At 42.8% G+C, this 18,620-nt stretch overlaps 1 protein-coding gene across 1 annotated transcript in view; it reads right to left on the bottom strand.

Moving 5' to 3' along the window:
• Nucleotides 1–13,405, bottom strand: part of LOC149278734 (zinc transporter ZIP11-like) — a 77,266-nt gene extending 63,861 nt beyond the window's left edge. The window contains exons 1-3 of the mRNA XM_089501811.1: nt 13,298–13,405; nt 12,275–12,313; nt 3,175–3,333 (exon numbers count right to left, since the gene is read on the bottom strand). Coding sequence (XP_089357937.1) covers nt 3,175–3,333; nt 12,275–12,313; nt 13,298–13,405 — 306 coding nt within the window. The remainder of the gene's footprint in view (nt 1–3,174; nt 3,334–12,274; nt 12,314–13,297) is intronic.
• Nucleotides 13,406–18,620: the final 5,215 nt, after the last annotated feature.

Below are 18,620 nucleotides of genomic sequence, written 5' to 3'. Positions count from 1 at the left end.
TTTAATAATCGATTAGTTGGCCGATTATTTTTTCGATTAATTTTTTGTTTATTTAAAATAATTTAATGAACTGGATGTTAAAAAACAACTTAAAATTTACATTAACATTCTTATTTTGTTATGATGTAATAAAAAAACAATATTTTCAAAGTACAAAAACCCAAACACAATATTTATGAAACAAAATAACCCCAAACATTCTGAAAAGAGGTGGACTATTACTGTTCAAGAAACTTTGCACCCAGCACTTTGCACCCGGCACTTTGCACCCGGCACTTTGCACCCGGCACTTTGCACCCAGCACTTTGCCCCACCCCTGGCACTTTGCACCCGGCACTTTGCACCCAGCCCTGGCACTTTGCACCCAGAACTTTGCACCCAGCCCTGGCACTTTGCACCCAGCCCTGGCACTTTGCACCCAGCACTTTGCACCCGGCACTTTGCACCCGGCACTTTGCACCCAGCCCTGGCACTTTGCACCCAGCACTTTGCACCCAGCCCTGGCACTTTGCACCCAGAACTTTGCACCCAGCCCTGGCACTTTGCACCCAGCCCTGGCACTTTGCACCCAGCCCTGGCACTTTGCACCCGGCACTTTGCACCCAGCCCTGGCACTTTGCACCCAGCACTTTGCACCCAGCCCTGGCACTTTGCACCCAGAACTTTGCACCCAGCCCTGGCACTTTGCACCCAGCCCTGGCACTTTGCACCCAGCCCTGGCACTTTGCACCCAGAACTTTGCACCCAGAACTTTGCACCCAGCCCTGGCACTTTGCACCCAGCCCTGGCACTTTGCACTGTGCCCCTGCACCCAGTCTCCAACTCTGCCCTGCACCCAGCCCTGCCCCCACATTCTGCCCTGCCCCCACACTCACACTCTGCCCTGCACCCAGTCTCCAACTCTGCCCTGCACCCCCACCCCCACTCTGCCCTGCACCCAGTCTCCTGCCCTGCCCCCACACTCACACCCTGCCCTGCATCCCCACCCTGCCCTGCCCCCCCCACCCCCACTCTGCCCTGCATCCCCTGAAACCCCACCCCCACCCCCGCGAATCGCTCTGTGCGAACGGAGCCACTCGCACAGAGCGAACCACAACTAAAAGAAGGCGCGTGTAGCGGAAGCGGGGAACGCTCGCGGAGGTAAGTAAAAGGAGCCGAGTGCTCCAACAACGAATCGATCACTCGATTAATCGATAATGGAAATCTTCGATTTCCGTTATCGATTATTATCGATTTTATCGATTCGTTGTTTCAGCCCTAGTCCACATAGCAGCTTTTTTTACTCTACTAACGAATATTGAATTGTTCCATTTGGAGGAAAGCGGTAGTACGCACATAAATGTGATATGAAAGGGCTGGGAGGGGGGAATCATGCGCAGAACGCCGCTTCAGACAGATTGCTGGCGGCTCTACAAAGCATTAATCGAACCTGTTCGGTACTTTAACTTGTCAAGTGAAGGAGATCTCTCTCCCGGAGGCTGATAAGGACCTGGCACCTCTCTCGCCTGGTAACATAGCAACACACCTCGCTGTAATCGTTAACTATCTATCACGACAACGTCGCCTTACCGGAGCCCGAGCCCGTCCTTTATTATCAGCGCTTATTGCCTGGTAACGACGTGTTGATGGCCCGAGTGCCCGTCTGGAGTTTGACCTCGTCCAAATGGACAATTCGAGTTAGATTACTCCTGCTGTTACACGGAACACCCTTTGAGCACCGAAAACCATGTAAAATACCCCGTTTACATACCTAAAACCCACAGGGTTAACGGCCATACAAGATCTCGAAAGTAATTTAAGCTACAGCCCATCAGGAGAGAGGCCTTTGCCACGACGGCATCTCTTTGGCACCTCGACTAACATTCTTCAGAAATAACGGCGGATATTAGTGATTTAGCTCATATTTGTCCCTTTTGGAATGCGAAGAGTTCAAAACTATAAGTCAAGTTAAAAAAAATAAACATGGCGTCATATAAGTATGGAATACCATTACATTCCGAAAGCAAGAAAAGGTACGTCTGGTACATCTAATAGAGCAGATTGCGATGGCTAAATCCGCATTAAGCGGCTACTTCCTAACCCACACATTGTCCCCTTTAAACGTCAGAAACCTGTCGCTAGATACATCCGGGATAACGTGTCAGGCTGACAGTTCTTTGACTAATAATATACAGCGCCAACATCCTCTGAATAGCATTCGCCATCCCCGCAGACAAAGGCGCCTTTATTCCAGTTAAATGGGAGGCTGACAACAGTTATAATGTCTGCGGTAACTTTAATAATAAATAATAAAACCCATCAGCGGGTGAAAGAGGGGGGGGTGACGGGTGCTCTGCGCATTAGAGGGTCTATAAAAAGCATGCCCTCCCACCTACACTGCCGAGCTTAACTCCTTTATAACTAAACGCAGCGTTAGGAACGTCGCCGCTCAATGGCCAAAGCCTTCCAAGAAATTATTCTAAATGTTAATGGTGTAAAACTGTTTAACAATTTCAGGGAACGCTTAATGTGTCATGTGACAATCAAAAGAAACCACCGATAGGAGGTTGCCATAGAGTCGGAGTTACTATGTAACATCATTAAAGCTGCAGATGAAACACCAGATCCGGGACGGTTTATTCTACACCTAGAGGTCTCAGCTGATGTTTTGTCATCACTGATCAGATGAAGTTTATTCGGGGGGGCATTTGGGGTCAGCGATCGGTGGGTCTCTCACATTTGAATTGTTAAATTTAAAACTGATCCCCTGAGATCTATAATGGAGGCAAACTTTTAAAAGCTCTGACTTCCTAACAATGGTGCTGCCTTTGAACACCAATTCGCTGGGCGCTTTGACCTGGTCGCACTTGACTTGGAGGACTCTCCAGAAACCAATCTTGCATTCGAAGCTCATAGTTTAGTAAATAAATTCAAAAACGGTTTTACTTTTGGACATCTCAGAGGAACCTGACCTTCCTTTCCAGGGATAAATCTCGACCTGTAGTTCCAAGTCTCCCGAGCGAGACTGGTCTCTCTAAAAAGCATTTAGAAAGCCGGGAATCTCGCTCCTCGAGCTGCTTCAAACATTTTATTAGATTTCTTTTTCTTAAAATGTTTGCAAAGACGGCACCAAAAAAAAAAAAAAAAAAAGAAGAAGAAAAAAAAAAATAAATAAAAAAAAAAAATCACACTCACCAGAGCTGGAAGGATCTTGTCTGCCAAGTAAACAAAGCCGGCTCCGACGGCAAACCCGACGGCGGCTGGAAGGAAGGCAAAGGAGCCGTACTGTCCAGACATCTCGGCCATCTCTAAAGCAGGGGCCAGAAGAGACCAGTACGAAGCCGCCAGCATCACCTGAAGGACAAAGAGAAGGAAGATCAGCCATCGCCAGGTTCCGTTGGTGATAGATACACGCTCGCAGCATTCTAGGCGCCCTTTTGGCGCTCACATTGTTACGAGGACCCGTTTTGTTTGTTCGGTGAACACTGATTTAATTTGCGACATGATTACCATGATGTTTTGTTTATATACTTCGGTTCTATCATTTCCCTACAAACGAACCGACGCTTCTCGTCAGCAAAACCCTGGTTTATTGCTTTGCTTTGGCGGAGCTTTTAAAAACAATGTCAACAGGTTGGAAGGAGATTCACATACACAGCATATACCTTTAAGGGAAGGTCGTCGGGATAAAATGAAAATGCTTCGAATGGAAACAAAAGTACAATTTAAATGTCACATCCATATTAATCGTTAGGTAGGTAACGATTTAACATGTGATTAAGGTGAAGTAGAATAAAATCAATTCTGCATACTATCCCTTTAACCTGATTTCATCATCCTAAAGCTACAGGGGTCATGCTCTCCTTGAGGACCCCCAACGCAGAAGGCATGGATGAGGCTACGTGCTACATTTGCATTGCATGCTATGTACAGAGGTTCATTCTCATGGGAAAAATGTCTCCGGGTCGTAAAACACTCAGTCTCAGGTTTACATGGAAAACATAGAAGCCGCCGGCAGATAAGAGCCATTTGGCCCCGTCTGGTCTGCCCGTTTTTTTCCTGCTGTAAAGACCCAAACCCAAGAAAGGACGGAGAGACAGAATAAAAACTCTCAAATGATTTGGAAAGAATTAATCCCACTAACCAGGTTCAAGTAGAAGAAGAGGGACAAGAGCACAAAAACAAGACACTTTAACCTGATCTGGAGTTCAAAAGTGTCAATCATCTCATCAAGAAGATGTAGTAGTGGATACATGAAGCAGCCTACATGTAGTTGTATAAATCCACACTCTATAAGCCAATACAGGGTTCTCTTGTTGTGGAACCATAGTTATCACCATGCTCTAGCGCACAAAGATGCATCCTGGGAGTTGTAGTCCAACAACAGATGGACAGATGCCTTATTAGCCACTCCATCCCAAAGGGCTTACAGAGTTCATCAGAATCAGCCTGTCTGAACTATTTATAAGAACACTCGGTTAAAAAGCACAGATTCAGCTCGTTTTATGGCACTGCTGCTGCAGAGCATCCACACGGAACACATCGCATCTACATAGATGCGATCATAGATTGAGAACACGCAACCAGAACGACAATATCGGGGGGGCAAAAAATTCTGCCAGAATTCTGAGATTTTATTAAAAACAAAAAAAGAATATATGCTATTTTCTGATTTTGCTGCATTATTAGTAATATTACTGTTTATTTAATGATTTGTTTTCTATCCAGCGAATGTAACCCCCCCCCCGTCAATAACCAGTGCGTTTCCTTTCATTAAAGATCCATTTACAGTCACCGACGACTACCGGTTTATTCATCATTTAAACAGATCACCAATAGTAACGGGGGGCACTAAAATCGCTGCTGCCCTGCGCGGTGCGTTTGACAAGCATCTCGGGTTAGCAGATCCCGTCCTACGTATCCCTCAAAGAGGACGACACAATTTACAAATCTGTACCCAAGCATGGAAACAGGTTTTTTTTTTCCTCCCCTTTTAATTAGAGCCGTGTATCTTCTTGTGAAGCACTGTCAATGAGACTGCCCATCACCGTCACATTACTGCTCTATAACAGACACCGGCTTTATGTAAATTGCCCAGAAAGGTCAACCATTAGCTTATCCCCGGAACACAGGCTGCCCGTTAGAGCGCGACATTCGCTGTTAACTAATAATAAGCAGGGTGTCCCCTGTAACTGAAAGGTGTACCTTTAAGAATGCTTCACATATTTATAATTTATATTCACATAGGCAGTAAGAGAGAAAGAAACAGAGAATGGAGGAGAGAATGGAGGAGAGAGAGAGAGAGAGAGAGAGAAAGAGAGAGAAAGAAACAGAGAATGGAGGAGGGAGAGAGAGAGAGAGAGAGAGAGAGAGAGAGAAGCGAGAAGAGACAGCAAAAGAGAAAACAATGCTAAACAAAGATAGAGAGAGAGTAAGAGAAAGAATGCCAAAGAAAGAGGGATAGAGGGGAAAAAAGGTAAGGATGGAGAAAGAAGGAGAAGGAGGGAGAAAGAAGAGAAGGAGATGGAGGGGGGAGAAGGAGCAGGGGGAGAAAAAAGGAGAAAGAAGAAGGGAGAAAAAAGGAGAAGGAGAAGGGAGAAAAAAGGGAGGAGGAGGAGGGAGAAAAAAGGGAGGAGAAGAAGGGAGAAAAAAGGGAAAAGGAGAAGGAGTGAGAAAAAAGGAGAAGGAGAAGGAGTGAGAAAAATGGAGTGAGAAAAAAGGAGAAGGAGTGAGAAAAAAAGAGAGAGATGGCGAAAAAAGGAGGAGGAAGATAAAAGGAGAAGGAGGGAGAAAATGGAGAAGGAGGGACAAAAAAGAGACATATTGAGAAAAAAGGAGAAGGAGGGGAAAAAAGGAGGGGAAAAAAGGAGTGAGAAAAAAGGAGAGTGAGGGATACTGAGACCACTTTTAAGGCCATCAACCTTCTTTTATCAAATCAAAAGCAAATAGAGTAACTTGATAAATTCATCGGCTGTATAAAAACCTCTAACCATATCTTGGTCTGCTTGATAAACACATCGAGGACTTATCACAAGGTACCAGGGCAAGCAACAGAGCGGGGAAATCTTTGCTGATGTGAGAACAAATAAACACGTAAAAAAAGGGTTTACAGAGACAAAACAAACAGGCTCTAGTATCTTGGCCTGATATATTTATTATTATATATTTAATTATATAGCACCACCATATTCCTTAGCGCTGTACAATGGGTAAACAGGACATAACGAGTAGGAGCATCACATAATTTGTATATACCCCTATCCTCTCCCATTAGGATTTCCTTTTGGACTCCTTAAAGCAGACCGTAGGGGCCACGCGGCACGGATCACGATGTTCCGAAATGCTATTCTTGGTGTAAAACTGCCCCCCGTCCCCATACCAACCAGAAGCTGCATATTAACTAACGCGCATAATTAATACCATGAACTAATGTACTGGCAGCCGGGCTGGAGAGGGGTTAAGCCCCCTCGGGGTTTATTACAATTAGTTTGATAGGCAAAGAGTTGTAAAGTACATTTAATGTATTATTAATCACCGCGCGGTTGAAAAATAATAACACCGACATGTAGACATTTTTCATGAGATGAAACCCACTCGGATCCCATGTGCCGCATCCGGAACAGGTCTCAGCCCAAAACATGTAAGCCGTGTTCCCCCTCCATATGTCTCTTCAAACACAAAACGGGGGCAACACTTATATTTATCCTATCGGTATGTCCTATTCTGGAATGTGGAGGGCAGTAGGGGCTTTTAAGGATATTTCTGAGATCAAATCATTATCCAGAAGTAATTATTAACCCCCCCCAGAATTGTGGGTTGGTTTGTAGAAGACTTTTTAGACTCGGTTCTTCTGCTCATAGGTTAACTTCACTTAAGACTATAAATGACTAAAGCCCAAAGAAGGTCTGGAAGGAGTCCATTCAGTAAACAGCAGAAGGTTGGGTCACGTTATCACCCAGAATCCATCCAGTCTCTGCCATTAATATGGCTGATTAAAGCAGATTAATCATTGTTGCCGGCGCCCTAATGTAATATTTTTGTCTAATGACAGACCGTACGCACTGCTTTTTGTAATTAGTGCTCGACTTGGAGTCCCCGCAGCAGGAAGAAGAACATGGAATCTGAGAACAAAAACAGCTATTCAAAAGAAATAAGTTCACAAATTATGGGGTAATATGGTTTGAAAGATAACTTTCCTATAGTGGTAACAAAGGCAGACATATCCAGACTGTTCCCAAAATAATATCCCAAGAACGTAGAAGCAGCCCTTTCATCGAAGATACAGGAGGACACAATGGGGGTAAATATTAAAGATGGGATAAAGACCAATCAAACAAGAAGCTGCCATGTTGTATTCTGTTACTTCTCTCTTTGGTCTGCGAGAGCAGAAACAATCTATTGGTTTCCCCAACAATGGTTCTAAATTCACAACTTTGCTTTAAACTCCATCAAGGAGCCTCTGGTAATGTGTGGAGATAGTCTAGTTCTTTGTTTCACCAGTGGTATCTTCACCCCTATAAGCGGGCCCGTTGTAGGGTCCCCACACCCACAGACCGCCGACCTGGAGCCGCCATTGCTGTCAGTCATGTGATATATTGGGGTGACTTTCCCTGCTCCAACACCACACTGAGCTGATGCTTTATGGCAGTGATAATGAAGTCCATTCCACCATTCACTTTCATTAGTCAGAGTGTCTGGGAGGGTAATTAAGACCGAGACATTCTATTGCTTACATAAAAAAAAAAAAATAGTGGTAGACTCTCTTTAAAACCATCCAGCGTTGAGTGTACAGTAATTTATCCACTCAGTTATACAAAAGGCGTGTGGCCAATACAGGCAAACAACTGGCCATCTTCGTGTTATCCGATCACAAGAATTTACCCTTCTGCGGGGCATTTGAATCAAACATTAAACAACAACAGGACAAACCGTCCGTGACACTTTATTCCGCTCCCTTATCGTTAATAGAAAGCAGCTGAACCATCGCACTCCGGTTATGCCAGCAAAACTTTCAAACTATCACTGAAAAAACTTTTCTCGGAATAAATTAACAGACTCACAGCTTAAAATTCTAAAAAAAAAATGACATTTTTAAAAGGCCCATTTTTATGATGGGTTCAGGCAAAAAAAAAAAAAAAAAATCCTAATTTTCTTTCTTCTATTCTTTTCAAGTTTCGGCATTTCCAAGTTAAATCACCAAATGTATGCAGTAACCAAGCCAGAGGGGCTCTTTTCTCATTGTTAATAAGTACTTCTGAGAAATGTAAAAACTTCCTAGAAAGGAGGTGGCTTTTTTTTTTTCTTCTTATAAATCGTCGCGCTTTAACGCGAGCCCGAGGAACAAACTGTCAAAAAGATTACTAGATCAGTTCCACGTGGCACGCGGCGGCTGCAGGTATCACTCAGGACCGAGAAAGCTTTCCGAGTTATGAGTTAAAGCCTCATTGAGCGGTTGGCCGGTGGCATAGATGCTACATAAGGACGTTTTACTGAGAGGGTGGTAGATAACAGCCCCCAAGAAGAAGTGGTAGAGGGTTAATACAGCGAGGGTATTAAGCATGCATGGGGCAGACATACGGCTCCTGAATCTAAGACGAGGCGGACGACTGATTAAGGTTTGAGTCGTTACAGCAGGAACATATTTAGTTGGATAGGGACTGCGGAGTAGGTAGAACATGGGTGGAGAGTTGGCACGGTCAATTATTTTTTATGTGCTGCTGTAGACTGAAGAAAGATTGAAATATTCTGTTCAGGAACCACCGACGACAAGGAGTGAATAAATATATATATATATATATGGGGGGGTAACAGCACTATACCCAAAGCAGAAACCATGCTGCGACCGCACGAAATACTAAACTATTACAATAATTATCCCCATTTAAACATTATTTGAACACTCTGGAATCAGACCCTTTATTAGATACGTTGCTATTAATGTAACTTTTTAGATCGGTGGCAGAAAAAGGAATGTTTGCAAACTTGCCAAAAAAACCACCTGCCTGATTTTCCTAAGGTTACTCTCGGTGTTTTAGCGGCTGATCGTTGATACATAGCAGGCTTCAAAACCCTTCATCACACGCCTCTGCGAGCGTTTCTGTCCTGATTTATAGATGGGAAAGAAAAATTTCCAAATATGGCCTGCGTTCTCTTTAAGAAATAATAAAAAAAAATAAATACATGTTTTCTGGAGTCTGAATCTCTCCCCAAAAAAAAAAAATAAAAAAGGCATGGTGGCGGGATCCATAGTCACAAGGCTCATCAATCATTTACATCTTAATCAAACAAGCTAAATGAGATGCGTCCGCTGGGTGAAGGAGTCAAACCCGCGCATATCCCAGGGGTTCTACGTCTGCCAGACAGCCAAGAAGTGACCCGCCGGCCGGGGAGTGACTTAAAGGGAAACAGCCGCCTTCGCAGCTTTTAACTAAATTCAATTAAAAAAATTGATCATTTTCAGTACATTTAGCTTAAAGCGCTCAACCGTGCCACTAATAGCATATTAATTAGCTTATTGTGCTGTTGTCCTTTCCCTTCTCCTCCGTTCAACTGCGACGGGGACATCAAGAGAGCAAAAAACTAAAAGGAGAATCATGATCATGCAGAGCCCGAGAAGTTTAGATGGAGTCCCATTCCCTGGAGAATCAGTGCAGGCTACCCAGAGCTCGCCCTCTCACTCCGGGTGCAGTGTTTTTGAGAGGGGGTGGGGTTAGCCTGCATGGAGGCGGGGTTAGCCGTGCATGGAGGCGGGGTTAGCCGTGCATGGAGGCGGGGTTAGCCATGCATGGAGGCGGGGTTAGCCATGCATGGAGGCGGGGTTAGCCATAAATAAGGGTCGGGTTAGATCCAGACAGCCTTTAATGGGTGAGGATTAGGTTACTTCTTCTTAGAAATGCACCAGAAAACTGCTTTTATTTCCTTTTTTATACACCCACCGGTAGACATTAATTAGTAATATATTTTCATCAGCACTCAGTCACATGTAAGCAAAAAGAAAAAAAAGACGAAAAGCAGTAGCTAATTTAATCCATTTGAGCCTTGAAAATTCTACGTCACAGATATTTTTTTGTCTAATTTTAGTCGTTCGATTTGTAACATAAGTGCTTTTATTATTCTATACCTTTATTTTTATAGAAATGTTTTATGAGATTTTTTTCTCATAATAAATTCATATTTAATTATGTATGCAACTGGAAAGTAACTTGTTTGTTACATGCATGTGAACATAAAAAGAAAATTACATATATATTGGTATTTAAAGAGAATCTATATGGTTCAATTTTCCAATATTCAAGGTCATTTGAATGATTTCTCCGAAGAATGGATTGTGAAGATGAAACAAAGCCGTGCAGGGATGATTAGACTTTCACCTTCATCAAAGAAAATGGTTCTTTAGAGGAAAGAGCTGTAATGTTGTATAATCTCACTTCTCTCAGAGGCTGTATGATCATTGTAATAGGTCCCTTTAAAAGATGGTTTGACTCGAGTTATAGGACTACGATTAACAATTGCGGAACAAGGCTTCCTACCCAGAGGGGTAATCAAAGGCGAGAGCTTTTATTGGCACCCTGGAGGTCTCTTTAGATGCAGAACTGACTTTCACTTGATGAAGAAACCTCTGAGATCCTAAATGTTTATGTGAATCTACATCTTCTTCCATGTTGGCCAACACAAGCTAAGACCTCATCCTCTTTTGGGCCACTACATGTATATCAATTTCCCTTGGGAAATAGACAAAACTCGTATCTCTTAGTAAATACTAAATTTGTAAGAGTCTTTTAGGTTCCAACTCAAAAAGGAACCTGCGGGTGGTGAGTGTTTGAAGGATCAGATAATCCACTATTGGCCAAGGAGACTCGACTTGGAACTCAACTCAAAATCTAGGGAGTGGAAGAAGATAAAAGTGTCAGAAAGAATTGGGCTCCGCTTGTTCAAGTAACATGAGCCAAACCTAGAGACTTCTCCAGGTAGATTATGTATGGGCCGCAAGTACTCTTGCAAGGACCGTGTGCCGGAGTTAGGTTTATGCTTACCATCACTCAACAAGGTTCACATGAATCTATCATGGTCTTAGAACCCCAAGAGATTAATTATGTAACTTTATGTTTTTGTTACTTTATACAAATAAACGCTGCACACTAAAACCTGTTTTTCTTAGAATTTTGATTGCATGCAATATTTCAGTAGCCCTTCCTCGTACTGATAAGACTTGAACCCTCAGTAGAACATCTAAACCCTGTGTCTGTATGCCTGGGCTTGACTCACTTGTATGGGAGTTTAAACGTTCAAGACTTTAAATCTTAACAAGTGTGAACGAAACAAGCGACTTGTGGCTGTTCCGCATTGGAGGATAATGCAGGAGATTTATCTACAGACACCATAGACTTCTTCCACCCAAATCAATTCAAACAGCGCAGGAGATGTATGGGTTAATGTGTTCAAAGGAAGAACCAAAAACATAACATTACACAGGGAGATCAAGTAAAAAGACATAAAACGTAAACCCTCGTAAACAGAACCTTTGACTTGTGCATTAACGGAACATATTTTCAGGAATGGAAGAAAGTCTGTATTTATCACGGGACACAGGTCACATTTTTAATATTCCCGCTTAATAACCGAACTGTTTCTTCCAAACTCACTCTGAACAGGTCATCGACTATTGGAGGAGTAGAGAAATCGACAGACAATAACTTGCTCCATGGTCCACGGATCGTTCCTCCCGTGTAAGACCCCAGGAGCCAGTTAACGGTGACCCAAATACATTGTTATATCCCCCCCATTAAGCATAAGGCAACCTATGTAAGAGGTGGGGGGGTGAAGACTTCAGAATAGTAAATTGATCATGCAATATAATTTGTGCCATCATTTGCCACAGATATATTTTTAATAGCTCGCTTTTTAAATATCCAGCATTCGGCTGGTCCCTGCAATAGGTGGTCATCGGTGTTGAATCTAGATGCTCCATCTTCCTATAAACTGAGCCATGATTAGGAGAGCCAAATTGCTATGCAATGATTAGGAAACCCATTAACAAAAGTTAACTGACAAAGTTAAGAGTCACATATCTGTCTGCCAACACTACTTATGGAACACAAGTCCAGTCTGTACCAGGAGCTACATTATGACAACGTCATTAAGTCATAAAAGATGAACCTGGACTCCCGAGTACCCGTTAGAAGATAATACGCAAGAAATAATGGGAATTAAAATCATGCAAGTGCTGGAGGGCTCCGGTTGGCCAAACCAGAATTACCACAAAGAGGGGCAGAAAAGGAGGTAGAAAGAGACTTACCCCAGCTGCAAAGCCCAGACTCCCATCCAGGATCTGTCTCTGTGGGGACAAAGAACGATAGAATTTTATGTGGCTTTCTTAGGGTAACGCAGCCAAATCTAGAATTCAACCTTCAATAAGCAAAACCTTCATCCTTAAATGTTAAGCACTGTCTAGAACCCGGTTCTTAAGCTGTCAAAGTTATCAACAACTACACGGAGAAGAAGGCTTGCTTGTGTTCCTCTGCTACGAGATATGTTTTGATGGTACCATTAACCCGATCTTTCACTTTTTACGACCTCGGACCACAGATTATTATTTAAAACACCAAATTACCGCCTGTAAAGGGAATAATTCCAAGTCATGGTGTTCTATTGGTAGATTTTTATTTGTGAAAAACATTATTCCCCATTCTTTGCTGACAGATAGATTAACGTCATTTTATCAGTGGGTTAACCATGAAATCTCGCCATCTGAAAGTTTTGTAGGCTTCGATGTTTGCGGGAGAATTAGTGGCCAATGTCAGTAAAATTATCAAGCTGCCAGTTACATGGTGCTTAAGGATGTCACGTTTTATCACTACATAGTGAGCTTTAGATCCCAACAGACAAGCGGCATCTTCTCCGTGGAGCCTGCAGACTAAACAGGACAGATCTCCTCCGGATCCCTCCGCTTCTGCCCGTTCTCTTAATTCTTGGAGCAGTCAGATTCTGAACAGACTTAATTTGTGGCCTAAGGGAGATTTTTTTTTGAGGCGGTCACACAATGTGAAAAAAAACACCAGACTTTTCACCCGAAACATTAATAACCTTGCGTGGTTTAAATTAATAATTGGAGGAAGGGCTGTCCAAATGGGAGACTGAATCAATGAAGGAATGATTCCAATCAGATGCATGTTGAGTACCGATTTGGAACACTGGCACGCAAACACGCGTACATCCGGACACCAACGGCGTGGTGGCATTGGGCTGGCAATGCAAACTCTTACACCTTTGTGACAATAGGTTCACGGTCGAGAACTTTTTAAGGTTCCTGCCCTCTCACCTGGCCAGTGGAGAAGACAAACACCAAAGCCGCCCCTGCTGCCGTCATCCCCCATGTAAACAGGGTCCCCAGGAGGGACTGCACCACCGGGCTGACTCCTTCTATCATGTTCCTGGATCCTGAAAAGAAGGGATAATTGTTATACAAAGTGTTTTGGGTTTTTTTTAGCGATGCTTAATCCAAGGTGGCGTCACCTGATTTTTTGTCTACTGAACGCCACAGGAATAATTGTCACTTCAGCATTCTAAAAACACAATGACACACCTGACACACCATTCAAATGTATTCTATATATAAAATAACACGTAACCTCTTTGGGTACCGTATATCATAGAAAATGATGAGTGGACAATTGAGGAGGTCCCAAATATTAAAGACAAACTTTCAGCAAAGCTGGTAGGACGTTTAGACTCCCCCATGTCCCTCTCCTACAAAGAAGACAAGAATATATAATAAGTAGATTCTTACAATATCTACACATGGAGAAGGTCACAAAGTATTTTAATATAGCTGAAGATAATTAAAACTATAATTTGTGCAGAGACAGGAGACACCAAATTATTTATCAACATCAAAGAGATGGTCTGTCCCCTCCAGGGCTCTTAAGGCTAGACAAGCTCCATGGCTCCTGGGTTTTAAAGCAGCCACGATGCAGATGGAGGAAAAAAATGTGGCTGTCCCCAATGTCACTTCAGCGAGAGGACCATAACCTCCCTGCTGCATGTCATCGTGTCAACCGACCACCACACCAACGGACAGCTAAATCCCTACGGCCTCCAAAGGGTTTATTCTTCCAGAAGAAGACTTCCTAGTTAAGGAATGAACTCAGACCAAGATGTCTCCGGTCTGTACTGCTTCAACCCTATCAGATCATTTAGGACAGTCTTCTTCAAGTGCTGTACTCTTCCCCCCAATGACGAGTCTGGACTGTATAACTTTGGAAGTGGAATTTCCGTGACATTCGGGAGAAATCGCAAACATTCTCTCCGTTGTCTTTTCATCTTTAGATGTACAGAATTGTTGTCATTTTAACTTTTCACTTGCCTTCAAAACACACAGCTAATGATGAATGTAGCAAGATTTAGCAGAGATATAAAGAAAACACAGGCTTTTTTTTTTTTTTTGTCTCCGATCTCTGTGAACATCAGCCCAAACGTCCCCTAAAATTAAGCAGAAGGTACAGGCAAAACCAAAATACCTTCGCTGACAAGGTAAGCAAATATCGTGGAATGGACTTGTTCCCTGCGAAGGAGAGATTAAGTATCCAACAAGATGGGCTAGAGTTTTAGAGAATGTATTGGGCCTACAAATAAGTAATCGGTTATCTTAAACATTCTTTAATGAGAGCATTTCTAATACTGACCCTGAAAGATGTGGAAAGAGTACTTTTTCTTTTGACTTTCAAAACACTTCTATTACTTGAAACGTTTACGTTCAATGTCCATTTTGACTCTGCTACGTAACTATGGAATATGGATATAAGAAAGCACTCCTGTGGGCCATCATACGAAGTTGGGAATAAAGAGTTGGAAGGGGCAATTTAAAGACCTTCCCTTCCAAACTAAAGGAGAATGTCCCTATGGAGGCTTAGTTAGGACCTTCAAGTGCCTATCCAGCAAAAGAACCATCATTGATGCCATCTACAGGAAACTTGGCAGCTACCATGACTTGGCCTTTGTTAAGCAATGACTATAAGAGACCATTTTAACAGTTGGGGAGCTGAGGTTCCGAAAATCTGGCGTAGATGGGCTCTATGCTGAGATTAAGGAATAAAACATAAAAACATAAAAGCTGTTTTACTTTTATATCTCATCCTCTGTGCTCTACAGCATAGTGTTCAGGTGGCATTTTGGCTAAGCCAAGTTCACCAGCAGGATACCAACAGGCACCCCAACGGTCTTTGGACCTTGAAGACGACCCTGGCCACCTGCTTAGAGGGTGACTTCAGGCTGGGTTAATATTAAGCAACGGACATCTTTCCTGCCTCGATATTCTTCTTATTCCAAACATATTTTATAGGCTGCTTCACTGCTGTCTCGGTGACAGTTTGTTACGCTTTACTGTAACGTCATTAAAAGAAAATGCACAGAACTTCCCGAGCTCCAATAATCTAAAGCTGTAAACATTGAAAAAGTCCCCAAACCAAAAGTAGATTCACAAAGATCCTGGATCAGGTGCCCAACGGTTGGAGGGTTACCCGATAACACCCTCCGATTTAACGCTCTTCCCTAAGTGATCCAACTGGAATTTCCACTTCTCTCTCCTATAGACAGCAAATGAACGCCAACACGTTCTGAACCGGCCGAGCAGGATATAGGTGCAGGAACACGGATGAATCACCCTAATCCTATGTCCTGGAACTATTACACACTCTACTGTGAGGGGAGCAACGAGGAAAAGATATGAGCCACTGGGGGGGGGGGCAAAGATCGCCCTGTTACTAGATCTTAATGCAAAGAGATCGGGGGTAATTCCAAGTCGCTCAGGGTATTTTAGAATGATTAACATCGTTTCAGAGAGGACAGGTTGTTTTCGCACACATGAAGCACTGCCCTGCAGCATGCAGGATGGAGAAGATCAGAGAAGAAAACTCGTTATACATCGCACATACTGCAGGGCAGCCCTTAATATACTGACACGTATGTGTCCTGGAAGTGCTCGTCTCATCGCCTTATACTGTCAATTCGGAATAAGATGTAAGAGAAGGGACATGCGACTGTTTTCATTTGGTCGCTCACCTTCACCGATCACGGGCTGAACCATAAACATGTTTTCGGGTTCCCCCAATTCCATCTATTATGTGACACTTTGACAACCTGCCCCCCCACCACCACCACAAAACTGTATCACGAGGGCCACTTGTTTAAAGTAATGATGTCACAGGGGTCTTTACTGGTAACTCCACCCACTATTACCTAAGACCCTCTTAAGCCACATTTCACCCATTAACCCTATAAACACAGTGATGCCAAGCAGGATGTACCCGTAACCACCCTTTAATGCTCCCTTTCATTACATTATTATTATTATTATTTTATAGATAAAGCACCAACGAATAACATGACCATTTAACATGAAGCTATACATGACCTTTCCTTCCACATACAGTGGAAAATATCATACAGGGGGCTGATTAGAACACATACCACTAGGCATGTTTAACCCTTTGTCTGAGGGTCTTGGTGGCCCCTTTTATGCAACTACTGAATGTTAAAAAGCATTTTATTCCCAAAATGCATTGGCAGTTATAGATACCCAATTAATTCACCTCAAGGGGCACTGACCCCCTGTCAGGGCTACTCAGTTAACAATAGCCCCTATGGAGCTGTGTCCCGTTTGAATGAATTACTGACACCATTACCCTTTAACATGAATAAAATACCCCTGACACTTGCGAACTTTGCCCTTTTAACCCTTGTACCCCCCGAGCCCATACACACCTGTCCCCCTTTCTTTAGAGCCAGCCTGGAACACTTCCTGGCTTCCCTGTACACGTGTCTCCGAAAACCACGCCGCTCCGCCCCTACCGCGATCCTATTGGCCGCTATCGCTCACAAACTTCCCGTCCTCGGGATTGATTGGATACACGCGCTGTCCGTCGCAGCCTGATTCTCTGGTTGCCGTCTCTGTGGATTGTAACAATGAGAGGCGGGAGGTCGGATTGTGTTACTTTGTGTCTTGGGTCTTGGGACTGTTTTCATTAAGTGTTTTTTTTTTTATCTTTCAGAAGGAATATTATTGTTTGTTTATTATGTGTTGAGAATGATAATAATAACAATAATGATAATAAATAATAATGGAACTGAAAATAATATAGTTGAGTTTGTTTTGTATAATAATAATAATAATGTTATTTTTATTATTATAAAAAGGCAAAATAAATCCAACAATATTTTCAGTTCCATTATCATGATTAATAATAATAATGCATTTTGTTATTGTGGTTGTTTTTATTATTATTATTATTATTATTATTATTACTACTACTATCAGACAAAACAAACCCAACAACAATACTTTCAGTTCCATTATTATAATTATTATTATTATTATTATTACACCTTGGATACGGTACTATTATTTGGATGTTGCTCTATATATGGCTGTGTGTATGAAGCACACCATCAGGCTTTGCTCACCTGTACAGGTAGCTCATATATCAGACAGAGATGCTCTGTTCATCAGAGTAGATCCTGAATGCACAGGGTAGATGAGGAGTGGAGTTGGGCCCTCCATATGTACCAGGGGGGTTGCCCTCTTGGAAGATCTGCCCCTCCATTGCGCCAATGCTGAATGGGTGGTTTACACTATGGAGGGCCGGCACAGCCTCCATTGGACGCGTTACAAGCTGTGTGCCTTTATGACATAGAGCGTCAGGATATGATGTCATATCCTAGTGCTCCACAGTGCAGATGGCCAATGCAGAGAGGGCATCAGGGGGCGCTGCCGTGGGTCAGCCCTGGGTAAATACCCCACTGCCTAAACCCACGCTGTCTACCTGCCGGGCTCAGTAATTGAAACAAGAGGAGCTGCCTCTGTGACCCGCGGCACAGATTTGACTCCGCGGAAATAACGTCAGTTTTTTTACCAAATGCTAATGTATATATTTAAATAAGCAGAATCTTAATACACTGTGTGTTTGCCAACAGCATGCTCCTGCAACAAATTAATTCACAAATCACTGCGTTTCTGTAGAACTCTTAATTACCAAGTTATTAATTTCCCAATGACCGTGAACTGACATTATGTACGATCCTTTGACAGAGCCGCTCACATGCAAATAAATACTTATTTTGTAAATCGATGCGTAATTTGCATTTTTACATTTATTCCCTTAATGGATGCAAAGAACAAACAACATATAGACTTACGCATTCATATTAATATCGGCATTACCAGCGAGTCAATGGAATCCCACTGACTGTAATGTTTTGGATGAAATCTGGGTTTCAAATAACCGATCGGAATAATGGAGAAGAAAAAAAATGTAAAGCTGTCCATTTCTTACACCCAACCATCCCTTGGCCTTTTCCAAGATCAACCAGTCAAAGAATCTTCATTCACTAAGGTGTTTCAGGATTCGTTACCTTTGTCTAAGATGAAGACCCCTCCGTCGACTCTATGATGTCAAGATAGACACCACCATCTACCAGGAGCTACTCCATCACTTCTGTGATCAGTGACTCCTTGAACTTTTTTTCTAAAGCCTAATCTCCATAACTCTCTCGTTTTCCCATTTTGTGGGTAACTTGCTGTTTTTTTGTCCCCTCATTACCAAAAAATAACATCTCTTGAAGGACATGCTGTAGAACCTAGTCTCTAG

The sequence above is a fragment of the Sceloporus occidentalis genome, unplaced genomic scaffold (genome assembly GCF_023333645.1).
Source record: "Sceloporus occidentalis isolate IW3139 unplaced genomic scaffold, rSceOcc1.0.p SCAF_182, whole genome shotgun sequence".
Taxonomy (NCBI): Eukaryota; Metazoa; Chordata; class Lepidosauria; order Squamata; family Phrynosomatidae; genus Sceloporus; species Sceloporus occidentalis.
Note: the sequence above shows the minus strand (reverse complement) of the source record. Positions and strands in the feature narration are given on the sequence as shown.